The 27,612-nt window shown below is 45.9% G+C and overlaps 1 protein-coding gene across 1 annotated transcript; it reads right to left on the reverse strand.

Moving 5' to 3' along the window:
• Window positions 1-2,463: 2,463 nt before the first annotated feature.
• Window positions 2,464-26,457, reverse strand: LOC132779084 (cytochrome P450 2C19-like). The gene is made up of 9 exons (XM_060782782.2): window positions 26,234-26,457; window positions 18,208-18,370; window positions 17,428-17,577; window positions 14,122-14,282; window positions 13,040-13,219; window positions 9,578-9,719; window positions 6,105-6,292; window positions 3,902-4,043; window positions 2,464-2,732 (listed from the first exon to the last, which is right to left on the reverse strand). Exons 1-9 carry the CDS (start codon window positions 26,405-26,407, stop codon window positions 2,551-2,553), a joined length of 1,482 nt encoding a protein of 493 aa, XP_060638765.2. The 5' UTR covers window positions 26,408-26,457; the 3' UTR covers window positions 2,464-2,550.
• Between the last annotated feature and the right edge of the window lie 1,155 nt (window positions 26,458-27,612).

Here is a 27,612-nt window from a genome sequence, read left to right on the forward strand (position 1 = left end):
AGTGGATAAATAGAATACCTATATGAGAAGTATTATACTACTCTATACCATACACCCTCTTTCCTGTCTACTGCATATTATAGACATCTGTGTGTCTAGTTAGTCTTTAGGAGGAGCCTGAAAACATGGCTGTTCCAGTGTGCCTTCCCAGAATAAGGAAATTCCCAGCAATATGTCCTCAAAATGCACTTTACTATTAGTTTAGGATTGATTGCGCTCCCTCAATTCTTTTAAAACCCTATACCAGATATATCCTACCTTGTTCATGTCCAGATTTTTTTAAAAATTTTAAACTATTACATTTGGCCCAGCCATAGGTTTATAAATTCTTGTGTGTTATTGTTTATTGGTTACTAGCTGTCCCCTGCCAGGCGTTGCTGTGGCCCAGTCTGTTGATCTGGAAAATAAAGTAATGAGAAAGTGTTGGTTTCTAATCTATGTAATGTCTTTCTGCTTGTGGGTTAACAGTATTTCTTGCTGTTTCTTTGTCAGTGTTGATGTGGAGAGTGCCTGGTTTGCCTACTCTGGAACATGCAAGATGTCATTGTCCTTCTTTAAGGGTCCCTTTCAAATCTTTGATACTATATCTGTGTGTGTGTGTGAATCATATCTATCTATCTATCTATCTATCTATCTATCTATCTATCTATCTATCTCTATGGCTGGATAGCTCTTTGTCTGGAGGTCTTTGATTATGTTTTCTTGCCCTGGTGAAGGGAGTTGGATTGGATGGCCTTAAGTATTTTCTGTAGGTCATGAGTGTTCTGTGTGGGAAGTTTGCCCCGATTCTGTCGTTCGTGGGATTCATAATGCCCTTTGATTGTATGTGAACTGTGAATCCCAGTGACTACAACTCCCAAACTCAAGGTCAATGCCCACCAAACCCTTCCAATATTTTCTGTTGGTCATGGGTGTTCTGTGTGCCATGTTTGGTTCAATTCCATTGTTGATGGAGTTCAGAACGCTTTTTGATTGTAGGTGAACTATAAATCCCAGGAACTACAACTCCCAAATAACAAAATTATAATTTAATGTGTGATGTTCACTCCTTGTGTTGTGAGATGTTTTGTTGCCAAATTTAGTGTGATTTCGTTCATTGGTTCTTTTGTTTTTAAGGTATTCATTATGCACAGAGCATTTTTATATATATAGATTGTTTATATATGATTTATATTAATTGTATTGTATTTATTGTTTTTGTTTATTGCTTTTTGTGTTTATTGATGTGTTGTTGTTGGGCTTGGACTCATATAAGCCGCTCCGAGTCCCTTGGAAAGATGGTGGTGGGAGTATAAATAAAGTTTTATTAATTAATTATTATTATTATTATCATTGGAAGTGGAAATGGACACAGAGGAGGCGAGGCCAGGCATCACAACAGGGTTACAAAAGTCTGGTAATTAAATCAGAAAAATGGAAACTTGGGAGAGAACTTCAGGAGAACTTCAAGAGGCAGAGTAGGCTGTTCAGAATGGGACTTTGCACAGGATATTCAGGATGTCACTTATATCTGGGTAAGATCAGATTTGGTTTCTTGTAATTAAAATGGCAGCATCTACATTGAGGAGATATCTGACTGCTCACTGGAGGGAAGGACACAAAGATGAAGTCCGTTGGCCACCTCATGAGAAGACAGGAAAGCTTGGAGAAGACAATGATGCTGGGGAAAAGGGAAGGAAAAAGGATGAGAGACCGACCAAGGGCAAGGTGTATGGATGGTATCCTTGAAGTGACTGCCTTGACTCTGAAGGAGCTGGGGGTGGTGACGGCCAAGAGGGAGCTCTGGCCTGGGCTGGTCCATGAGGTCACGAAGAGTGGGAAGCGACTGAACAAATAAACATCAAGGAGAGAACTTCACGAGAGCAGAGTGAGTTAGGTTCTTGTGGGTTTTTTCGGGCTATAGGGCCATGTTCTAGAGGCATTTCTCCTGACGTTTCGCCTGCATCTATGGCAAGCATCCTCAGAGGTTGTGAGGACTGTTGGAAGTAGGGCAATGGGTTTATATATCTGTGGAATGGCTGGGGTGCGGCAAGGAGCTCTTCTCTGCTGGAGCTAGGTGTGAATGTTTCAACTGACCACCTTCATTAGCATGTGAAGGCCTGGCTGAGCCTGGGAAAATCTTTTGCTGAGAGGTGTTAAGATGTGCCTGGTTGTTTCCTCTCTGCTGTTTTGCTATTGTATGGCTACCAGTATTAAAAAACTCTAAAATTACAACAGCAAAACAGCAGAGAGGAAACAACCAGGCACATCTTAACACTTCTCAACAAAAGATTTTCCGAGGCTCAGGCAGGCCTTCAAATGCTAATGAAGGTGGTCAGTTGAAACATTCACACCTAGCTCCAGCAGAGCCCCACCCCAGCCATTCCACAGATATATAAATCCATTTTCCTAGTTCCAACAGACCTCACTACCTCTGAGGATGCTTGCCATAGATGCAGGCGAAACGTCAGGAGAAATGGCCCTAGAACATGGCCCTATAGCCCAAAAAAACCCACAAGAACCTAGTGATTCCAGCCATGAAAGCCTTTGACAATACGCAGAGTGAGTTCCTCAGCGTGGGGAGAAGCAGAAGGGGACTTGACGTGGGATGTTCGCGAAGCCGCTGACATCCGGGGTGAGGTTGATCTCGGTGACCCCAGGAGGGAACTTCAGGCGGAAATTCTGCAGGATGGTGGTGAGGAAGAGGAAGAGCTCCATCCGGGCCAGTCCTTCGCCAAGACAGTTCCTCTTTCCTGGAGGAGAGGGAAACAGAAGATGTTGCAATAGATATCACAGGGAGGGGACGTATCCCGTGGGATCACTGGAAAGTTCCATCTTTAGACTACAGCTTCTACAACTCTCCAAAAGACTGAGGGATTCTGGGAGTCAGAACAAGTAACTTTCCCAAGGTCTGTTCATTTCATGATGCCATATCTACTTTGAATGTCTTGGATTTGGAAGTTTGAATGTCTTTGATTTAGAGTACGTTGCTTAGAGTACTTGGAGAGATGGAAGGGTCCTCTCAATGCCCAAGTAGCCACAGACATGCATTGTGTGCTGGGAGCAGCCTGATTCCAGCATTTCTGAAACCTGGAGATCAAGGCCCTTGAACATTATGCATGCATTGATTTTCCATCCCATGTGTCCACCCCATATGTCCCTTTAACTACAGTCTACTGTCTACAGACGTCACATGCAACTCCTGGAACGATTCCATCAGCGTTGTCTCCAAAAAATCCTGCAAATCTCTTGGAAAGACAAGCAGACAAATGTCAATGTGCTGGAAGAAGCAAAGACAACCAGCATTGAAGTGATGGTCCTCCACCATCAACTCCGCTGGACCGGCCACGTTGTCCGGATGCCTGACCACCGTCTCCCAAAGCAGTTGCTCTACTCCGAACTCAGAACGGAAAACGGAACGTTGGTGGGCAGGAAAAGAGATTGAAAGATGGGCTCAAAGCCAACCTTGAAAACTCTGGCATAGACACCCAGAACTGGGAAGCCCTGGCCCTTGAGCGCTCCAGCTGGAGGTCAGCTGTGACCAGCAGTGCTGCAGAATTTGAAGAGGCACAAATGGAGGGTGAAAGAGAAAACGTGCCAAGAGGAAAGCACATCAAGCCAACCCCGACCGGGACTGCCTTCCACCTGGAATCCGATGCTCTCACTGCGGGAGAAGATGCAGATCACTTATGGACCCACTTCCAGGATACTACACTTGGGGGACCATCATTCTTGGACTACGAGGGATCGCGTAAGTAAGTAAGTCCCCTTAACTATCTCTTCACAATGTGTCCCAGAAATGGCCAAATGAACACTTAATGAAGACAGTTCCCAGTGGTTTTGAGCACCCTTTTTGATCTTTTCTACAAATATTCATATATATTATCCCCCACCCTTTACAAAATCCAGCTATTCCTCTGACCTGCAGAGAAAGGCACATCAGCTCCGTTCTTCTTGAAATTCCCTTTCTCATCCAGGAAATGTTCTGGGTTGAAACGGTGTGGATTCTTAAATTGCTCGGGACAATTCAATGCTGAGGTCAGCATGGTCAGGACGGTCGCACCCTGATGAAAGGAAACACAGCAACAGCAGACAAGAGTCCTTTGTCTCACCCTGGTCATTCCACAGATATATAAATCCATTTTCCTAGTTCCAACAGACCTCACTACCTCTGAGGATGCTTGCCATAGATGCAGGCGAAACGTCAGGAGAGAATGCATCTAGACCATGGCCATATAGCCCGAAAAAAACCTACAACAACCCATAAACTTATTAGTATTTCAATGGAGAGTGTGTGCCTGCTTTTGGCTGATGATATAGGATTGTGGTTGTTGTTGTATGCTTTCAGGTCATTTCAGACTTAGGTTGACCCTGAGCGAGGGCCAGGTAAATGACCTTGGAGGGCTGTATCCAGCCCCTGGGCCTTAGTTTGAGGACCCCTGGTTTAGGGCTTTGTAGGTAATAACCTGCACCTTGAATTGGGACCAGAAACTTATCAGCAGCCAGTGGAGCTGTTTGCATCAATACAGCGAAAAAGGGCAAAATCCATACACTTGAGAACAAAACGGAGAGTAAATCAGATCAAAAACCATGAAGACATGAACAAGACCCAAAATCCAGAAACTTGAACACATGAAGCAAGGCCACAGATCTTAAGAGTTGTTCCCACTTGAAATGCAACATTGTTCTCACAAAGAGCTGTACACTCGGAGCCCACTTAAAAGCCTCAATTCCCTCCCATGACATCACTCCTCATACACCTGGTTCTTCACTGCTTATCTCAAAGCCACTGAGAAAAGTGAGCCTGTCCCTCTCTCACACTCTTTCAGCACATTCCCATGGGAATAGATTTTGCTTTCTCTAATATCCTGAGAATTACAAGCAGAATCACTAACACATCTCTCCATGACACTTCTACCCCCCCCCCAAAAAAAACTCCTCCCTCCTGAGACTCCCCCTTCCTCATCCTCTGAAGCATCAGATTGTTTACAAACCACAATACACTGGAGTCTCTGCCTTCCTAGAAAAATAATCCCAGGTCAGCAGAAGCCGGGTGGTGGTGGTGGTAGTAGAATACGTTCCTAAGAGGACACCACTGAATGCACACTGGAGTATGGTCACACTGCTGAAGCCATGCCTTTGACATGCACTGAGGGGGAAAACATGATTTCAATCCCATATTTCTTTACTCTATTTCTGACAACCTCTGCCTATAGTTGACTATGGGTAGCTTATGAAGGGGACCATGATTCATGTGAAGGTTCCATCAGATGAAGAGTCTCAAGACTGTGTGAGGAGGTCCTCTGTCACAGTAGGAAGACATTGCTGAAATTACCAGTGGCTTCCATCACTAATGAAGTTGGTAAAAAATACATCCCTAAAGCAGTCTGCATCTCCCAATCAGAATAAAGATCTGACTGTCCATTCAATAGGCCTACATCAATAGGAGCCTAGTGTCTAGATCTAGGGAAGTCCTGCTCCCCATGCTCTATTCTGCTTTGGTTAGACCACACTTGGAATATTGTGTCCAATTCTGGGCACCACAATTCAAGAGAGATATTGACAAGCTGGAATGTGTCCAGAGGAGGGCGACTGAAATGATCAAGGGTCTGGAGAACAAGCCCTATGAGGAGCGGCTTAGGGAACTGGGCATGTTTAGCCTGAAGAAGAGAAGGCTGAGAGGAGATATGATAGCCATGTATAAATATGTGAGAGGAAGCCACAGGGAGGAGGAGGGAGCAAGCTTGTTTTCTGCTTCCTTGGAGACTAGGACGCAATGGAACAATGGCTTCAAACTACAAGAGAGGAGATTCCATCTGAACATTAGGAAGAACTTCCTGACTGTGAGAGCCGTTCAGCAGTGGAACTCTCTGCCCCGGAGTGTGGTGGAGGCTCCTTCTTTGGAAGCTTTTAAGCAGAGGCTGGATGGCCATTTGTCAGGGGTGCTTTGAATGCAATATTCCTGCTTCTTAGCAGGGGGTTGGACTGGATGACCCATGAGGTCTCTTCCAACTCTTTGATTCTATGATTCTATGATTCTATGATTCAACACCATGGCGTCAAGGTATTTTTTTGTCTCCTTAAAAGAAACCAACAGTTGCGGATCCCCTTATGTTCCATGATACCTTTGGGATGATGAAGCCTTCCAGTTCCACATCCCTCTTTGCCTTTCGAACAAGCCCAGAAGGGATAATATCAAGAACTCGCTGGGCTTCATGGGTGACTGCTTCTGTGTAGGGCATCTTGGGGCGGTCAGCCATGGCGGGTGGTCGCTCCTGCCCAATCACGGAGTCTATTTCCTCATGAACCTTTACTGGAAGAAGAATCAAAGGCAATGTGTTTCCATACATATAGAAAAAAAGAGACCCAGCTTTGGTTAGCTTCCCATCCTTTTTTCAACTTGTCTGCACAGGATAGTGAGAGTCTGTTAATTCTCAGCCATCCCATGTGCTTTAAATGTGTCCTGGTTTCTCCCTTCTTCTCCTACCTTTCCTCTTTGTCCTTGGTTTACCCCACTTGCTTATTTATTTATTTGTCGTATCAGAACAACCAGTCTAACAGAACAAAGCAAACAAACAGAAAAATACACAACTTGTGAATTTGGTAGCTGGTTAAATGTCCTTTGACCAGTATCTGGCCACTTGGAGTGCTTCCAGTGTTGCTGCAAGAAGGTCCTCCATTGTGCATGTGGCAGGGCTCAGGTTGCATTGCAGCAGGTGGTCAGTGGTTTGTTCTTCTCCGCACTCGCATGTTGAGGATTCTCCTTTGTAGCCCCATTTCTGAAGGTTGGCTCTGCATCTCGTGGTGCCAGAGCGCAGTCTGTTCAGTGCCTTCCAAGTCGCCCAGTCTTCTGTGTGCCCAGGGGGGAGTCTCTCATTTGGTATCAGCCATTGGTTGAGGTGCTGGGTTTGAGCCTGCCACTTTTGGACTCTCGCTTGCTGGGGTGTTCCAGCGAGTGTCTCTGTAGATCTTAGAAAACTATGTCTAGATTTAAGTCGTTGGCGTGCTGGCTGATACCCAAACAGGGGATGAGCTGGAGATGTCTCTGCCTTGGTCCTTTCACTATTGGCTGCTACTTGGTGGTGCAATACCGGCTAAGCAGTGTAATTTCTCCAGTGGTGTAGGGCGCAGACACCCCGTGATAATGCGGCATGTCTCATTAAGAGCCACATCCACTGTTTTAGTATGGTGTTCTGGCAGTGGCTGGTCATTTGTGTAGATGTTGAACATGGATGGAGCGAGCACGCTCCCCTGAGGCAGGACATTCTTCTGTTTCTGCCATCTGCTTCTCTGGCCCTGGAACTCAACAAAAAAGCTCCTGTTTTGGAGCAGGTTTCCTATGAGGCGGGTGAGGTGGTCGTCCTTTGTGATATGATACATTTTTCTCAGGAGGAGGCGGTGGTTCACAGGTGGTTCACAGTATCATAAGCTGCTGACAGGTCTATGAAGACAGCTCCTGTGATCTGCTGCCTTTCAAAGCCATCTTCTATGTGCTGAGTCAGGTTCAGCACTTGCGATGTGCTACAAATTGACTTCAAATTGCAAATGCCCTTAATGAACTCTTACCCTTCCCAGTTGGCTCAACCAAAATCAAACTGCTGCAACCTCTGCTCAAGAATAAGGAATATGAGTTCAAGCAACAGTGTGTGGCGCAGCTGGCTGAGTGTCAGCTGCATTAAGATCACTCTGACCAAAAGGTCATGAGTTCGAAGCCAGCCCAGGTTGGAGTGGGTTTCCAATCAATTGTGTAGCCTGTTGTCGACCTTTGCAACCCGAAAGACAGTTGCATCTGTCAAGTAGGAAAATTAGGTACCACCTTAAAGTGTGGGGAGGCTAAATTAACTGATTTATGAGGCCATAAAAAAGACTCCAGCAAAGCACTCCAGCAAAAAAAAGCAAGCAGGGAATGCGGAAGTACTTCATCAGTGTCGCAGATGAACGATGAAAGCAACAGCTCCCCTGGCGGCCAGAAAAAGTTAAATAGCCTCTGTCTATGTCTGTATATGTTGTATGTCAAAATTGGCATTGAATGTTTGCCATATATGTGTACACTGTAATCCGCCCTGAGTCCCCTGCGGGGTGAGAAGAAGGGCGGAATAAAGATGCTGTAAATAAAATAAATAAATAGATAATTTTAGATAGATAGAAACGGCAAAACATTTCTAATCATAGAATAAAATAGTGTTGGATGAACATGTGGTATATTGATAGCACCTGGGTATGACTGAATGTCGTAATGCAATACCTAAGGGGGTGTGGTAATGGCTGAGTCCTAACCATAGGAGAGTTATTGCAAAGAGGTTGCATCAGCCAGTGACCCTTACTGATCTATGAGCAGGTGGATATACAAGAAGCATGAAAAAATCCATCTTTCTTTCTCCTGTGTGACTCAGTGTGAATATCTGCTTATGTTGTATGTGATTATTAGATAAACTCTGATTGTTTGCAAAGACAACCTGAAAGTGGACCTGTGAATCCTGTTTATACATTGTGTAAATATTGCAACGGTGAAGATTAAAACCTCCGGATATTTTGGATGAACACCTGAATCCATGAGTTTACTAAACAGGACTCTGCTGATAGATGCATGTTTATGCCATGAAAGAACTCTACTGTATTTTGCTTGCTTCTGGGACACTTGCAGCGGTTCAGGGAGATTGCCTGAATATCAAGCACAAAGTGGGTGCTAGAAACAATATCATACGAAAGCTGACTGGCACAACCTGGGGATTACAACCAGACACAGTGAAGACATCTGCCCTTGCGCTACGCTACTCTGCTGCTGAGTATGCATGCCCAGTGTGGAACACATCTCACCACACTAAAACAGTGGATGTGGCTCTTAAAGAGACATGCCGCATTATCATGGGGTGCGCCCTACACCACTGCAGAAATTACAATGTTTAGCCGGTATTGCACCACCTGACATCTGCCGGGAAGTAGCAGCCAATAGTGAAAGGACCAAGGCAGAGACATCTCCAGCCCATCCCTCGTTTGGGCATCAGCCAGCATGTCAACGACTTAAATCAAGAAATAGTTTTCTAAGATCTACAGAGACACCCAGCAAGCGAGAGTCCAAAAGTGGCAGGCTCAAACCCAGAACCTCAATCCATGGCTGATACCCAATGAGAGACTCCCCCTTGGGCACACAGAAGACGGGGCGACTTGGAAGGCGCTGAACAGACTGGGCTCTGGCACCACGAGATGCAGAGCCAACCTTAAGAAATGGGGCCACAAAGTGGAGTCCACAACATGCAAGTGTGGAGAGGAGCAAACCACTGACCACCTGCTGCAATGCACCCTGAGCCCTGCCACATGCACAATGGAGGACCTTCTTGCAGCCACACCAGAGGCACCCCAAGGGGCCAGATACTGGTCAAAGGACATTTAATCAACTCCAAGTTTGCAAACTTTGTGGGTTTTTTTAACCTGTTTGTTTGTTTTGTTCTATTAGAAATGTAATACAATGGTCTGGTTGCCCCTGACATGATAAATAAATAAATAAATAAAGGGAGATTGTGATTTGAAAACTATAAATCACTTCATGTATCAACATCCCATGACAAATAAGACACAATAGGTTCCCGGGCTGGCAAACCTGCCACTGCTGGGTGTTCCAGCAGGAGCATCAGGATGAACCTCAGGGTGGTGCTGGCGGTCTCCATCCCAGCAACAAACAGGTCATTAATGGTCATCATCAGATTCTCTGTTGTAAATTCAGTCTTGGGGTTGTTCTTCTCCTGTGAAGGGAAAGAGCAAGTGCAAAAGTTTTTTCACCAGCCAACAAGTACAGATGTAAGATCAGAACCAATCCTGGACTGGATGGGGAATTCTGGACATTGGTAGTAATGCTTCATGTCACTTGGGCATAATATCAACATCCTCCTGCTAAACGGAGGTCAGAATTCGATATCTTCCCAGATCATACCATGTGGTTCTCAGCATTCCTGATTTTGACTACACAATCAAAAACATAAATAAAATATGTATAAACATAAATAAAATACGACAAACTGATCAGCTTTGATGTGGTATCTCTATTTACCATGGTCCCGGTAGCAGACACCATGGCACTCATCAACCAGAGGTTCCCAGAAGACATCATGGCTCTGTTTCACCATTGCCTCACCACCAGTTACTTTCAGTGGGACAATGAATTCTACGAACAGAAAGATGGAGTAGCTATGGGGAGCCCTCTCAGCCCGGTCATAGCTAACTTCTACATGGAACACTTTGAAGAACAAGCCCTGGAGACAGCAACCAAAAAAGCCCACAATATGGTTCAGATATGTGGATGACACCTTCACCATTTGGAGCCATGGAGAAGAAGAAGTCAACAGGTTCCTGGACCATCTTAACAGCATCCACCCAAACATCCAGTTCACCGTGGAAAAAGAAAATGAAGGAAGACTGCCTTTTCTAGATGTCCTAGTCATCCGCAAACCAGATCAACAATTGGGTCACACCGTCTACAGAAAACCCACACACAAAGGTAGATATCTACATAAAACCTCCAACCATCACCCAAGTCAAAAAAGAAGCACCATCAAAGCCTTGGCAGACCGTGCAAAAAGAATCTGCGAAGCCCACCTCCTTCAAGAGGAACTGAACCACCTCAACTGGGCTCTCCAGGCCAAGGGAGACTCCACCTCAGACATCAGAAGAGCTGCAAGACCAAGAACAAGCCACGAGAGTCAAGATGAAGATCCACCCAGAGGAAAAGTGTTCCTGCCATACATCAAGGGAACCACTGACTGCAGAGGGAAGCTGATGAGGAAACACAACATACAAACAATCTACAAACCCACCAAGAAAATCCAACCAATGCTACGTTCAGCAAAGGACAAGAGGGATCCTCTCACCTCTGCAGGAGTCTACCATTGTATACCATGCAGCTGTGGACACGTCTACATAGGGACTACCAAACGCAGAAATGCCCAAACACGCATCAAGGAACATGAAAGGCACTGCAGACTACTCCAACCAGAGAAGTCAGCCATAGCAGAGCACCTGATGAACCAGCCTGGACACAGCATATTATTTGAGAACACAGAAATGCTGGACCACACCAACAACCACCATGTCAGACTACACAGAGAAGCCATTGAAATCCACAAGCATGTGGACAATTTCAACAGAAAGGAAGAGACCATGAAAATGAACAAAATCTGGCTACCAGTATTAAAAAACTCTAAAATTACAACAGCAAAACAACAGAGAGGAAACAACCAGGCACAGATTAACACCTCCCAGCAAGAGATTTTCCCAGGCTCAGGCAGGCCTTCAAATGCTAATGAAGGTGATCAGCTGAAACATTCACACCTAACTGCAGCAGGGAAGAGCTCCTTGCCCCACCCCAGCCATTCCACAGATATATAAACCCATTGTCCTAATGGGTTTAACTACCTCTGAGGATGCTTGCCATAGATGCAGGCGAAACGTCAGGAGAAATGCCTCTGGAACATGGCTCTATAGCCCGAAAAAACCCACAAGAACCTATAAATAAAATAGTCTTGATTTGTAGGCCTGTTTCTGGGGTTATGTGGGGTGCCAGTTCAAAGAACTGTTGGAGAACATTGTTGGAGAACACCCTCTCATGCTTCTTCCTGTTTTTATGACCCCCCCATCTCATTTGCATGCCCCATTCTCCACGACACATGGGACTAAAGGCCATTCCCCATCTCCTTTGAGGTAGGAGAGTTAAAAGTTGTTGTTTCTTTGTTCTCAGTCTGTGTTAAAATGCCAACCTGTCGTATTTGTTTTTACCATTTTGCATGATGCTCTAGTTCAGTGGTTCTCAACCTGTGGGTCCCCAGGTGTTCTGGCCTACAAATCCCAGAAATCCCATCTAGTTTACCAGCTGTTTGGATTTCTGGGAGTTGAAGGCCAAAAACATCTGGAGACCCCAGGTTGAGAACCACTGCTCTAGTTGATTTGCATCCCTGTCTTAAACATTCATCCAACACAGGGACTAAATCTGCTCCTCATTGGAGATCATAGAATCCTAGAGTTGGAAGAGACCTCATGGGCCATCCAGTCCAACCCCATTCTGCCAAGAATCAGGAAAATCGCATTCAAAGCACCCCCGACAGATGGCCATCCATCCTCTGTTTAAAAAGCCTCCAAAGAAGGAGCCTCCACCACACTCCGGGGCAGAGAGTTCCACTGCTGAACAGCTCTCACAGTCAGAAAGTTCTTCCTAATGTTTAGGCGGAATCCCCTTTCCTGAAGTTCGAAGCCATTGCTTCATTGCATACAAGTCTCCAGGGCAGCAGAAAACAAGCTTGCTCCCTCCTCCCTATGACTTCTTATCACATATTTATACATTGCTATCATGTCTCCTCTCAGTCTTCTTGTTGAGATTGACTTCACAATTCAGCAGCAAATCAGTTACACAACTTCAGTGCTTTCCAGTAGCTTCTTCCTGCACAGGATTTTCAGTCAACTGCTCCCACAGCCTGCAGTCACTCTGGAACTCTTTTACAGACACTTATTTATTTATTTATTTATTTGATGCACTTATTAACCGCCATTCTCAGCCCATAAGGGCGACTCACTTGAGCACATGTCTGGCCATTCTCAGTTTTACAATTGTTTTCCCCTCCAGTCTAAATGACACTACAAACTTGCCACGGCACATGGTTATATCTTGTCTTAGCAGACAGGTTCCTTTAATAAATTACACAGAGCCTTCAGCAAACAGCATCACAGCACAAGGAGAGGAGTATACACTGTACATGACTTCCTTATATACAATTCTATACAATTACACATAGCAATCTCTGATTGGTTCTCAACTCATTAACTTAACTCAGACCCAGGATTACATCATTCACAATCACCTGGACTAGGCCAGAACACATTCCCCAAATGAAGTTCTATATACAGTTAATGCATGACTCAGCATTTCCAATAGAAGCCCATTAGCAGTGCATGACTCAACTATATTACATTACAATACATTGTAAAACCTGACACTTCTCTTCTGAGATCTAACATCTGTGCCAGATGTTCCCAGTTTCCCTCCAAAAAGGAGGCGAACTCTCTGGTTGAGGCTCACCTGCTCCATTTTGAGGAGGAAAGCCTCTATGAAGTCCTGAGGAGCATCTGTGCCATCAAAAGTCCTCTCATGTTCCTCAATCTTCTGCATGATAAAGTCCTGGATACCGAATGCTTCCTTGAACATGGTTTGATGTGGGCCAGGCAAGTGGTCCATGATCCAGGGGAAAATGTTGTAGAGCTGAAGGGGAAAGAGAAAGAGGGTGGCATCACCAGGCAACCAAGTCACATTTTCCTTCCACCCTGAGCATCCCTTATCCAGAACTCAGAAACCCCAAATAATACAAGATCCAACAATGTCCCAATGCTTCTAGAACATGGCCATATAACCCGAAAACCTACAACCATCCCAATGGTTGGCTGAGACCTTTGCTATCAGATGATTCAGTGTAATGAAACCCAGTATACAATGACCACCAGGCTATGTGTATAAGCTGTCCATGAAACCTAGATTAGACATGGATCCCATATCTAAGATCGAGAATTGTTTTAATCTGTTTTTACCTAAATATTAATTTAAGAGGTTATTTAATATTGTATGGAACATTGAACATCTGCCTTGTTTTGGAGTCCCCTTGGGGAGAGAGGGTGGGTTAGAAATAATAATAATAATAATAATAATAATAATAATAATAATAATAATCTATCATTATGTACATATCTATAAATACAAGCATTCCAAAATCTGGCAGAAAAAAATCCGACATATCAAACACATCTGGTCTCAAGCATTTTGGACAAGGGAGACTCAACCTGTAGTCATTTGGGTCTTGGGAAGATTACATACTTGGAACCCAAATCTCAGAATCCTCTGCCCACCACAGATAGTCTAGCTGAGTCATTCTGGAAGCTGTTGTCTTTTCTGAGCTGCAGACTACAGCCCCACTCACACTCCTGTTTAAAATCCAGATTATCTACTTTGAACTGGATTATATGGCAATGTAGACTCATATAATCCAGTTCAAAGCAGATAATCTGGATTATATGGCAATGTAGATTCGGCCTCCATCTCCCAGTTCATAACTGTCTTTTGTCCCTTTGGTGTTTCCTTTCCAAGGTGGTCATCATGGTCCTCCTCTTCACCTGTCCTGCAAAGCTGCTTTCTATCCGGAAGGCGTTGGAGATGAAATGGAGGATCTGGAGGTACTCTTCATCTTCATAATTGAACCGTTCGCCCAGGAGGATGTGGCAGATCACGTTCCCTGTGGCACAGTTGAAAATCCTGGATGGGCTCAAGGGTTTGCCTGTGTTGGGGGGCAGCAGAATTAGTGGGGTGGCAGAGACATGCCTCAACCCAGTGTCACCAATGTACTGCCCAAAGCACCCCATCCCAGTACTCCCATGGCCGCTGTTGGCTTCTAGGCTAGGAAAGACTGAATGTACCCGGGGGTTTAGTCCAGATTTGAAAGAAGGACATGATTCTGAACCTGAACCAGAGAAGGGATGTCAAGATAGTCTAAGTTCTGGAAACCAAGTCTCGTAAGACAAGACTAAGGGAGCTGGGTCTCTTTAGCTTGGAAAAGAGAAGATAAATAGGTGTCATGGGAGCCATCTTTAAAGGTCTGAAGGGAAGTCATGGAGAAGATGGTACCCTCGTGTTTTCTGCTCCTGCAAACTGTTGCATCCCAGTTCAAGAAACAAGACCATAAGATTAAATCCACCACTCTGGACTGTAGGAAAAGCAATCCTTGTTTATTGATGAAAAATTGGTTACAAAAGAAAGGTAAATGCAGAGTAAAAAGCCACAGAAAAACACAGCAGTCAGTAGAATCTCTGAACTTGAGCAAAACTTCAAAAGCCACAAAACAATAACCAGGAGTCTGTTAGCCTTTTACTAACCATGAACTTGGAAACTACAAGCCTCTGGGATTACTGGCCATGGAACACAGGAATTCTGCCAAGACCAGCCACAGTCCCGAACGTTGCTTGACCTAAAGAAGCACCCGGCAGGGATGCTCTTAAACCAAAGAAGCTATTCTTAGAAACGCCCCTTTACTTTTCTGTTTGGGCCTCTTTCTGCTGAAGACGCTGTGACCTTCGTACAGACTGGGAAACAAATCTATCTCTCACTATCTGTTCTCTTCGGACCTCATTATCAAGCCCAGGTGGGGAGATATCACGGCTAACTTCCAAAACATTCTCTTCTAACTGCTGGGTTTCGTTTTCATTCCCACTGACCTCTGCATCAACAACAGATTCCACACTGTCAGAGTCAGGGAGAGCTTGCTCAGTTTGAAAAACTATCAGAGAATCCTGTTCACACAGATCACAATCAGACTGAACCCCAACACAAACATTAAGACAAGAACCAATGAGTTCAAATTGCAAGACAGGAGACTGTACCTAAACATTGGGAAGAACTGCCCGATGGTAAAAGCTATCTGACGGTGGAACAGAATCTCTTGAAGGGGGGTGGACTTTCCATCTTTGGAGATTTCTAAATGGAGGTTGGATGGGCATCCTTCAGGGATGCTTTATTCTGGTATTCCTGCATTGCTGAAGGGGGGGGGTGCGATGTACACAAATACCCCATTCCAGGCATCCTCAAATTGCGGCCCTCCAGCTGTTTGGGCTTCCAACTCCCTGAAGCCCTAATGAGCTTGTTCAATTGTCAGGAATTCTGAGAGTTGAAGGCCCAAACAGCTGGAGGGCCGCAGTTGGAGGATGCCTGCTCCATTCTGTTCACAATAAGTACCAAAAGCTGTTTCCTAAATATGACTGGAGAACAAATGTTACTACTCACACCTTGTTGTGGTAAGTCATAGCAGGACCAAGTGTGTGTGTGTGTGTTGAAGAAAACTCTTATAGTGTTAATTATCATGTGCAGCTGGTAATGTAGGTCAACTAGCAAGCTTGAGCCACACCTGATGGTGTATAACTGTATGGGTTTTTGAATACAGTTCTGGAGAGCTTTAGGAGAGCTTTTTCTCTGAGGAGATCTATGCTCAAAGGCTCTGCTCTGGGGAGCAGTTTAGAGAAGCTACTCTGAAGGAGGCTATGGTGGAATTGATGAAGGCAAGATGAAAATACATAATACACATATTGGAAAATATATATTGGATGTAACCATATTAGAAATAGGAATTAGAAAATATAAAGGATGTATGTGTCAGGATCCAGTTTCCGGAGCCTGGGCTTTGGCACCGAAAACTAGAGTCCTGACGCTTCACTCTGATAAGGACCGTGCAGCTGGTGGCCTTGGAGGAAGGCAGTTGCCTGGTGGCGGGAAGCTTTACGCGGGGGTTTTGGGTTCGGCAGGAATCTGCTCTTCAAATAAGTGGGTGTGTATATAAGGAGCTGCCAGCCATGGCCAGTCAATCTCGGCTTTTTCCATGTCCATGCATCCACCAGTAAAGTTCTTCGTTTGATAACGATGGAAGTCTCGTGTCATCATTGAGCATGACTGTTGTGAGCTGACATTAAGCCGAGATTGACTGGCCACGGCTGGCAGCCCCTTATATACACACCTTATATACACATGTTGTGAGCTGACATGTATGCATGCATGAACTTCACTTCACTTGGCTTCTTAAAAGCTGCAAAATTAGATGCCTCAAGAGAGGCTAGGGTCTAGGAAAGGAATGTCAAGAGACCTCTGGCAAATTTCGAGAGACTCTTTCCATTTTGGTGCCACGTGAAGCTTATCATAAGATTAATGAGCTGGCCATCAAGAGGCTTCAGGAAGGACTTATCTCAGGATGGAGGGAAGCGCTTGCTATCAGTGGCCTAGTAGAGACTCTGGCGCATGGTCCTCATTAATAGCAGCTCCTACGATAAAGATGCTTAAATGAAGATTGACAGGTGTTGAAGTTAAAATATGTAATTGAAGTCAATGTAAAAGTAGAATTTTGTGATGCACATTGTGATGCCTGTATGATGCATGCATATTATTTTAAAGGGTATATAAACCTAGGTGTTTCTTTGTTCGATACCCTGCCCCTGACTACCAGCAGGGTCCATATCCGGTTGGCACCAACCGAGAATAAACCGTGCTTTTGCAGACCTCAGGAACTCTCTTTGTCTCTTTTCCTGAAACCTTCTCCCTGCCATTTCAGAATAGCTATTTACTCAAGGTTTATTATTTTGCTCTCTCATTTGATTCAAGATGAAGATGCCTTATTCTATGTTTCTTACAAGGACTATGTAAGTTTGTTGAACTGTCTGATTTTTGTATGCAGCATTCAAAGTTAATGTTTCATCTCTGCTATGAAGAGTAAAGGTTTTTCTGTTCATTTTTACTCTTGTCTGTGAATCTATTGCATTTGGACTTTGGGCACTGGGTAAAATCCGCTGCTGCACAACAACGCTTAGCTAGCCATGCATTGTCTACAAAGGCCAGGATGTGAGTTCTTCAAGAAGCAAATACAAAAGCAAAGTATGCGCACGCACCCTTAGTCTCCCTGAGCGCCTTCACCAAGTGCTGGGCCTCCTCCTGGGTCCGTTCCTCAATGCTTTTCTTCCCCATCCCAAAGTTCCTCAAGGTCATGAGGGAGAAGCGGCGGAGCTGGATCCAACGCTCACCGTTGGACATGAATAAGCCTGAAGGAGGCAACCAGAGAAGCTGAGTGAGCTCAGAGCTTAGCTCAGTAAAGATAGACATGGATTGAACATTGCACATCATTTCTGGACATGTTGCCTTAGGACAGTGGTTCTCAACCTGTGGGTCCCCAGGTGTTTTGGCCTACAACTCCCAGAAATCCCAACCAGTTTACCAGCTGTTAGGATTTCTGGGAGTTGAAGGCCAAAACATCTGGGGACCCACAGGTTGAGAACCACTGCCTTAGGAGAATGTTACACGGCTTATGGGATGATTGGGGGCTTTCAAGGCCACAAAAGCAATGATCTGGTGTTGGATGTGGCCTACAGGCTGAACTACATGCCAACTTCTACTTTTGAGCAGGCAATAGCATGTTTACATGTCCCCAAGATTACTGGTCCTTCTTGGCTCCATTGTTGGTGGTTCACATGTCCCTGAGATACCTTCTTTTAAAAAGAAACAGCTTTCTTTGTGGAACATTTCAACAATGAAGCCAAAGGTGGGCAATGGCACCTAATGCCATTTCTGGTGGATTTGGGGCCAGTCAAATTCCTCCCCAGCATCATGAGCTGTATCAGACTGGTTCTCTCTTCTCCCAATGAATGGTGTCTCACTTGGTTGAAGGACCTTACCAAGTCCTCGGTTGACCTTATCTGCCGTTGGAAGGCTTCCCCGGTTGAGGAAATCATCTCCACTTTCCAGAAGGACTTTCTTCACCACATCGTAGCCATAGATGACAACCACCTGATCTCTGCCGAAATACACCATGAAGACAGGACCGTACTTGGCGCTCAGCTGCAAAGGGAGAGCAGATGGGAGGTGTTTCAGCACACTGTCAAATGAATGCAACCACTTCAACTGTAATGGTTCAGTGCTGTCGTTCAGTGAGCCTCCAGCACTTTTCGACATAGAGGAGTAAGGACTTTGTAAAACTATGTGTCCCGCAATTCCACAATTCCACAGCATTGGGCAATAGCAGTTAAATTATTATTGCAAATAACCTGCTCCTATTTTTATCTCATTAGAACAGTGGTTCTCAACCTTCCCAATGCCGTGACCCCTTAATACAGTTCTTCATGTTGTGGTGACCCCCAACCATCACATTATTTTCGGTGCTGTTTCACAACTGTAATTTTGCTACTGTTGTGAATTGTAATGCAAATATCTGATATGCAGGACATATCTTCATTCACCTGACCAAGTTTGGCACTATTTATTTATTTATTTATTTATTTGCTTTATTTCTATACCGCGTTTCTCAACCTAATTAGGCGACTCAATGCGGTTTACACAATTAATTACCACAACAATAACAATTAAAACACAGCATACACAATAGCAAACACACAACAATTATACATAATGCCTCGATCACAAACAAGATCCAGTCTCATATCCTTATGCCGTTCCTATTTCAGTTTACCGTCATTCTGTGTTCAATTGCGCTGATTAGCCAAACGCTTGCTCAAAGAGCCAACTTTTGAGCTTCTTCCGAAACGCCAGCAGCGAAGGGGCCTGTCTGATGTCGTTTGGTAGGGCATTCCATAACCGAGGGGCCACCACCGAGAAGGCCCTGTCTCTCGTTCCCGCCAGCCGTGCCTGTGACGCAGGCGGAACCGAGAGCAGGGCCTCCCCGGACGATCTTAATCATAATAACCAATATGCCCACATTTGAATACTGGTGGGGTTGGAAGGGGGATTGATTTTGTCATTTGGGAGTTATAGTTGCTGGGATTTATAGTTCACCAACACTCAAAGAGCATTCTGAACTCCACCAATGATGGAATTGAACCAAACTTGGCACACAGAACTCCCATGACCAACATATATATACTGGAATGATTTGGTTGGCATTGACTTTGAATTTGGGAGTTGTAGTTCACCTACATCCAGAGAGCACTGTGGATTCAAACAATGATGGATCTGAACCAAATTTGGCATGAATATTCCATATGCCCAAATGTGTCCACGGGTGGAGTTTGGGGAAAATAGACTTGACATTTGGGAGTTGTACTTACTGGGATTTATAGTTCACCTACAATCAAAGAGCATTCTGAACCCCACCAATGATAGAATTGGGCCAAACTTCCCACACAGAACTCCCATGACCAACAGAAAATCCTGTGTTTTCTGATGGTCATTGGCAACCCCTCCAACACCCCCTTGCGACACCCCCAGGGGTCCCGACCCCCAGGTTGAGAAACACTGCATTAGAGTTTTTAAAATCATTTTATCCTGTACTTGTGGCCCGCCCATTGTTATCGTGAGTGTGCTTATTGAATTATTATTTTATGACGGTGTTTATATTGATTTTCTTTCTTTTTAAATTTCTCTTTATGTAATTTTTGATGATGTAGTTTGATGTTTATGTCTTGGTGTTGTTTTGCTGTAATATGCTGCCCGGGCTTGGCCCCATGTAATCTGCTCCGAGTCCCCACTGGGGAGATGGTGGCCAGGGCCGTAGCCAGAAAAAAATTTCGGGGAGGGTTGAACATTTGGGGGGGGGGGGAGTTTTGAAAATTTTTTGGGGGGGGGGGTTAAAAATTTGGGGGGGGGAGAGTTGAAACCTGCCTCTTAGGTCACGCTGAAGCAAAGAGCACAGCGGGGGGGGGGGGGGGCAGAACAACCTTCAATAGCCTGCAGCTCCGCCCCTGTCAACCACCTCCACCAAGTCTGGCCTCCTTAGTGAGAGCATTCAACACCCCCCCCCCCCCCCAACATGGTTGCTTTGCTACATCGGCTATTGCTGCAAGTAATGACAGTGTGAATAAATTGTCAATATTTGCTTGAGATAGTGCTTGCAGGGAGGGACTCTTAATTTTTTGCGTCTCATAGACTTAGCATGGGTATAAGCCAATGCCAGAAGGGACAGAAAGTTTCATCTATGCTGATGATCGTGCCATTACTGCTCAAGCAGGGAGCTTTGAGATGGCGGAACACAAGCTCTCCGAAGCTCTAGGTGCTCTAACTGCCTATTACAGGGAAAACCAACTGATCCCCAACCCATGTAAAACACAGACATGTGCCTTCCATGTCAAAAAACAGACAAGCATCCCGAGCTCTGAGGATCACCTGGGAAGGAATCCCACTGGAGCATTGCAGCACACCCAAGTACATGGGAGTCACTCTGGACCGTGCTCTTACCTACAAGAAGCACTGCCTGAACATCAAGCAAAAAGTGGGTGCTAGAAACAACATCATACGAAAGCTGACTGGCACAACCTGGGGATCACAACCAGATATAGTGAAGACATCTGCCCTTGCACTGTGCTACTCTGCTGCTGAGTACGCATGCCCAGTGTGGAACACATCTCACCACACTAAAACAGTGGCCCTTAATGAGACATGCCCCATTATCATGGAGTGTCTGCACCCTAAACCACTGGAGAAATTACACTGCTTAGCCGGTATTGCACCACCTGACATCCGCCGGGCAGTAGCAGCCAATAGTGAAAGGACCAAGGCAGAGACATCTCCAGCTCATCCCTTGTTTGGGTGTCAGCCAGCACATCAACGACTTAAATCTAGAAATAGTTTTCTAAGATCTACAGAGACACTCGCTGGAACACCTCAGCAAGCGAGAGTCCAAACCTGGCAAGCTCAAACCCAGAGCCTCAATCGATGGCTGATACCAAATGAGAGAATCCCTCCTGGGCACACAGAGGACTGGGCAACTTGGAAGGCGCTGAATAGACTGCGCTCTGGCACCACGAGATGCAGAGCCAACCTTCAGAAATGGGGCTACAAAGTGGAATCCACAACATGCGAGTGCGGAGAAGAGCAAACTACAAACCACCTGCTGCAATGCAACCTGAGCCCTGCCACATACACAATGGAGGACCTCCTTGTGGCAACACCAGAAGCACTCCAAGTGGCCAGCTACTGGTCAAAGGACATTTAATCAACTACCAAGTTTGCAAAGTCTGTCTTTTGTATGTATGTATGTATGTATGTTTGTTTGTTTGTTCTGTAAAAAATGTAACACAACTGTTCGGTTCCCTGGCACGATAAATAAATAACGCTATGGAATTCTGGCAAGTTGTAGTGTGGTGCATGCTGAAGACCTTGCAAAACTACAACTCCCATAATGCTCAGTTTAAAGGGATGTCAAGCTGCAGCAATTCTACAAGTCTAGGGGCACCCTTAGAAAGGCATATATAAAGGGAACGCTCGTGATTCAATATATATATATATATATATATATATTGAATCACGAGCGTTCCCTTTATATATGCCTTTCTAAGGGTGCCCCTAGACAATAAATATATTGGATCACGAGCGTTCCCTTTAAGAGACAGGCTCTCCTTGGCCGGCTCTGCCTTCTTCGCCTGCTCCTGTCAATCAGGCTGGGAAGGGGCGCAAGGCCGAAGGCGATTGGCTAGCTGGAGGGACGCCCCTCCCCGCGCTGCTTCAGAGAAGAGAGAGAGGGGAAAGGAGAGGCAGAGATGGCAGCAGCAGCAGAGGCGCACCGGGTGCTGGTCTATGGAGGGCGGGGAAGTTAACCAGTTAACCAAATTCATTAGTAAACCTGTTAAAATTAATGAGTAAACCAGGTTTATTTTTATTTAACGTGAAAAATTTCGGGGGGGGGGGTTGAACCCCTAAACCCCCCCCCTCGCTACGGGCCTGGGTGGCAGGGTATAAATAAAGTTTGTTGTTATTGTTGTTACTCTAAAGTAGCTTACAGAAAACCAACACAACCCAATTTAACCCCCCAAAATATGCAAGCATTAAAATAGAATTGAAAATTAGCAGTATTAACAACGGTGTTGAACTGCATTCATTTGAGAGGAGGTGTGCCAAGGGTTGCCGTTCCCAAGCAGCCTGAAAACCAGGGTTGCCAAAGTGGAGGGAAGAACCAAGCCGGCAAAAAAGGCATGTCTCGACTTACTGGGCAAGGAAGTTGCCCCACCGCCATTCTTGCCTCAGGGGGCTTCTTCCTCCCAGAAGCCCCCTCGGGTGGCGGGAAAGTTTTCCGCCGTCTGGCCAAGTAGCCAATGGCCAGTTGACCATGCCTCACAGCGGGAGAGGCCGGAGCTGGCCTCTCCCCATTTGCTGGCAGCCTACATAAGGCTGCCTCAAGCCCCCCAGCAGGCACTGTGCCTGCACCAGCTGATCCACCCCACCCACCCTGCATGCTGTTTATGTTTTCTTTGGCGGTTAGCTCTGTTTTGTTTTCACCTGTCCTGGTTACCTGTTAACAGTTACTTGTTTCTATGCTCCTCGTCACAACTCCCTGTTGGAGTGGGGCATGGGCCCTGGATCTGGCTTGGTATCCCCCCTAGCAGAAAGGGGGAATGGCTGGTGGTCCCAGGAGTGCCGAGTTACGTTGACCTGGTATTGTGCCAGCGGCACCCTGGCAATTTTGCGGTATCGGACAGCAGCGGGCTGCCCGATCTTGATCCAGGACCCATGCATGGCTGCCAACCCTTGTTCCTGATATCCCCCCCAGGCGGCAGGATCTCCCGCCTTCAAGCTGGTCTGAACCGCAGCAAGGAGTTCCGCAGTTCCGGAGAGCCAAGTTGGGTCTGACTGATGGAATGTGCCCCAGCGAGCAGCTCAAGCTAAATGCAAGGCTGCCAGAAGCCTTTCTTTCACTTTCCCCTCTCCCTCTCTTTGTAACAAAGCCCCTAATAAAACACTTAAGATTTGAAACTTTGAATCCTTTCCGCTTGATACTTTGTGTCCTTTACTGACTGGAACTTTCCTAACACAAAATAAACCTTTTTCTGAGCTTCGGGGAACCGTGAGCTCACCGGGGGTGCCTTCCTGGCTTCCCTGGGCCCCCAAATGTGCGTTAGTTAAAACCGTGGAAACGGAGGTTTTCCTAATGGGCCCCCTTATCCGCCAAAACAACAACATGGCGGATCGGCCCCGTTCAAATTTCATATTTTTCTGCATTAAATTCTAAGACTAACTGCCATCTTGGTTTTCTCATTTTGGACTCCTGCACCCGGGAAATAATTGTTTTTTGTTTAAATATTAAATCTGGCCAAGTCAACAGCTGATTGTCAAATTTTCGCTGACTTTTCTGGACCGCTGCATCCCGCTCGCTGCTGCTTGCTCCTGTATGGTCCCCGCCGCCGGGGACCCACCGCCGCTGCCCAAGGGGGAGCCTTGGGAAAGGAGGGTCGGGCAGGGAGGCCCGATCCTCGGTTGGGAACACTAGTTCTACCAAGGACAGAGTAGTGGGACCCAGCTCCCCCTTCAGCTCCAGCTCCTGCTTCAAGGAAGAACCAATCTTCTGTTGGCCAGCCCGGACCATGGGCTGACCTCCACCTCCAAGCCCCTTCACCCGGACTTTGGGATTTCCAGTTTTCCTTTTTTTCTTTTTTATGAAATAAATAAAGATATTTTCTTACCGCAATGAACTGGGGCTGGGATGGATTGTGGGTTGTAAGAATATGAAATGCCTGTAAGTTTGTGATGCCTATGCCTTATGATTATGATATATGTAACCCTTATGAATTCCTCTGGATCCTCACCCCCCTTGACCCTCGCCCCACAAAGAACCAGCGTGACCAGGAACTGCCTGAGGAAAGAGCCCCAGCCTCTTCCTCAATCACCCATTGATTGACTCATCAGCACGGACAATGCTACTGGTCCCCAACCCTAGCCCTCGGAGCAAGGCCAGCGAAGGGAGGGGGTCAGCAGAGCCTCAGAAAAAGAGACTGATTAATTCACCCAGATGTTGTTGACCCTCCGGGTGGTCCGATATCGATCTAGCCCATTCAAATCACTCGCCAGACCCATCAAGGACAGGAAAGCTCTTTGTTTACCAAATATCACCCTTTTCCCACCCAAGACAAAGCCCGCATTCCAGCGGACAGGAAATCCAAATCCCATCATCTCTTCCCTTTGTCTACGGCCGTCCCGCCCTCCTCGCTCCTGATTGGCCCAGGCTCGGAGGCGAGCGGAGGGCGCCCATTGGCCCTCCCGAGGCGCGGGAACGTTCTGATTGGCTGAAAACCGAGGCGGGCCGCCAAGCCTCCTCCCAGCTGTTCCAGCCTCAGCCAATCAGCGTCAAGCCGGCCGGCAAGGGGCAGCGGGAGTTTCAAACTGCTTTCTTTTGTCCTGTACTGTATAAAAATGCCTGAAATCTTTGTATCTGTATGCTTGTAGAGGAACTATCCCTACAGTTGCATCCAACTCAGCTGAATTGCAAATAAACCTCGATTGCTGGACTTCTTCCGCCTCTGGTGAGCTGATTTCATATTAAAATATTCCTGCGCTCTTGGATTGGCTTCCGGAAAAATCTCACCAAGGTATCCAGGACTCTCTTTGGTGTAGTCCTAGGGCTCTCCTCTCCGGAGGGGCCCCCAAAAGGAGCTCGATATCATTCCTGTTATCAATAAATGAGTTGTGGCCATTGCTCATCCCAACAACATATTGTCAGGATAATTGCAAATATGATATGTATGTTTTTCAATGTGTTAGTATTGTATTTCAAGATGGATTCAGTCATGTTCATTTTTGTTCATTCGTGTAGTAGATTATTATTGTTATAGGCCAGAGAGTTAAGACCTTGGCTAACGTTAGATAAGACTTTTCCTTTGCTGTGAGAAGAAAAGGGAGTTAACTGGCAAGAGACAGATAAGACAGGAGGGCAGATGTTTCTTTGTCTGTGTATTTTATGCTGTACTTGTGTCAGTTGCCATCTTTCCTCATTAACATGTAGTCGCATATAGAAGATGCTTCCAGTAAAGTTTATTGTTTTGAAACCGGAGAAGACTGCTGCGTGTTAATTGAATCTATGTGTTTTTGTATGCTGCACAGCCCGGAGGGGCTCACCCTGACACATGTGTGTGTGTATTTCTTGGGTTGGCGGTGGGAGGTGTATCGCCCTTGCACACGCAACAGGTCACTTATAAATTCAATGTTTTAAAAGATCCCAAAAAGATAGGGAGCAGGGAGCCAAGCATTATACAGTTTTTAAAATGTTGTTTTTGGGGCTAAAATGAATTGAAATATTTGCTCCCTCTCTCCCTCCTTGTCTCTCATTCTCACATGCAGAGTCTGGCTGGCATGCAAACTCATCTTGTATTCGCCCAGCACCATTCTTGCTTTATTATCCATTCTGGAAGGATTCCCCGGTTGAGGAAACCATCTCCACTTTCCACAAGGACTTTCTTCACCACATCGTAGCCATGGACGACCACTGCCCTCCATTTCCTACCTCTCTAATTGGGTTTAATTCCATATTCTGCTTGAACTCCTGCAGTTGATTCAGGGCTGTTTCCTATTCTTTCCCAGAATAAAAAAGCATCCTCTTGGAACTACAGTTCCAAGTACCTCCCAAAGGACTATTTTTGAGTCATGGAACAATGGCTTCAAACTACAAGAGAGGAGATTCCACCTGAGCATGAGGAAGAACTTCCTGACTGTGAGAGCCGTTCAGCAGTGGAACTCTCTGCCCCGGAGTGTGGTGGAGGCTCCTTCTTTGGAAGCTTTTAAGCAGAGGCTGGATGGCCATCTGTCAGGGGTGCTTTGAATGCAATATTCCTGCTTCTTGGCAGAATGGGGTTGGACTGGATGATGGCCCATGAGGTCTCTTCCAACTCTTTGATTCTATGATTCTATGCTTCTATGGTGAGCCTTAAAAATAACCCCCAAAGTTCTCTCCCCTTAAGTCCAGTTCTTTTGCCTTTCGCTCCTTACCTTCTTCAGCTGTTTGGCAATGTTGGTTCCCTTCAGCTGGAGGAGGTTGCCAATGACGGGGAGAGGGGTTGGCCCAGGTGGCCAGTTCCTCATCTTGGCCTCCACTTTTCTCCAGGCCACCAGAAGGACCAGAAAGACCACCAAGAAGAGCATGGTGGTCCCCAAAGGATCCATTGCCTTTCTTCCTTTCTCTCTCTTTCTCTCTCTTTTTCTTTTGTCAGCAAAAAGTCTGAAGTGTCAAGGTCCGCAGATCAGATCAACAGGACACTTGGAGTTGGTCAATCAGTAGCAGCACAAGGCCAGTTGCACACCCTTGGACGGAGCCTATGAATGTGTCCAGAGGAGGGCGATTCAAATGATCAATGGTCTGGAGAACAAGCCCTACGAGGAGCGGCTTAGGGAACTGGGCATGTTTAGCCTGAAGGAGAGAAGGCTGAGAGGAGATATGAGAGCCATGTATAAATATGTGAGAGGAAGCCACAGGGAGGAGGGAGCAAGCTTGTTTTCTGCTTCCTTGCAGACTAAGACACAGAACAATGGCTTCAAACTACAAGAGAGGAGATTCCATCTGAGCATGAGGAAGAACTTCCTGACTGGGAGAGCCGTTCAGCAGTGGAACTCTCTGCCCCGGAGTGTGGTGGAGGCTCCTTCTTTGGAGGCTGGATGGCCATCTGTCAGGGGTGCTTTGAATGCAATATTCCTGCTTCTTGGCAGAAGGGGGTTGGACTGGATGATGGCCCATGAGGTCTCTTCCAACTCTTTGATTCTATGATTCTATGCTTTTATTTTGGAGAATTTCTTTCCAGGAATGCCTTGAAGATCCTCTAGCACAACTCTGGGTCAACTCCCAGCTGTGAGAAACTGGCCGAGAACACCCTCTTGTGGCCATGGAATCAGCTAGTGTTATAATGTGTCTGCCATGCCAGGAATCCGCAGCATGTTGATACCATTTTAATCCTGATAATTTATTTATTTATTTGTTATTCGAACTTCTATGCGGCCACTCCCCTGGGGCTCGGAGCGGCTTACAAGAACAGGCTAAAATCGAACACAATTTAAAAACAATTTAAAAACAGCAATATCAAAGATCAAAGTCCTGTCGAAACCGATATGTCTTACATGCCCTGCAGAAAGCTGATAAATCCCGCAAGGCACGGACTTCAGGTTCCAGAGTATTCCAGAGCGATGGTGCCACTGCTGTGACGGCTCTGCATGTGGTTACTGTTAGACACAAGGTCTTGACACTGGGAATTTCCAATAGATCTTGGTCCTCAGAATGGAGGGATCTCTGGGGTTGGGAGGGGGTGAGGCGGTCCCTCAGGTACATCGGCCCCAGACAATGCAAGCCCTTCAAGGTGAGTACCATCACTTTGAAAGTG

The sequence above is a fragment of the Anolis sagrei genome, chromosome 6 (assembly GCF_037176765.1).
Source record: "Anolis sagrei isolate rAnoSag1 chromosome 6, rAnoSag1.mat, whole genome shotgun sequence".
Taxonomy (NCBI): domain Eukaryota; kingdom Metazoa; phylum Chordata; class Lepidosauria; order Squamata; family Dactyloidae; genus Anolis; species Anolis sagrei.

Bases quoted from the DNA above. Each gene is read 5' to 3' on its own strand.
- LOC132779084 (XM_060782782.2), bottom strand. From the start codon at position 26,407: ATGGATCCTTTGGGGACCACCATGCTCTTCTTGGTGGTCTTTCTGGTC. The intron at 18,371-26,233 runs GTAAGGAGCGAA...CTCCCTTTGCAG, and splicing joins TTGCCAAACAGCTGAAGAAG to CTGAGCGCCAAGTACGGTCC. The intron at 4,044-6,104 runs GTATCATGGAAC...TCCTTTCATCAG, and splicing joins AAGGCTTCATCATCCCAAAG to GGTGCGACCGTCCTGACCAT.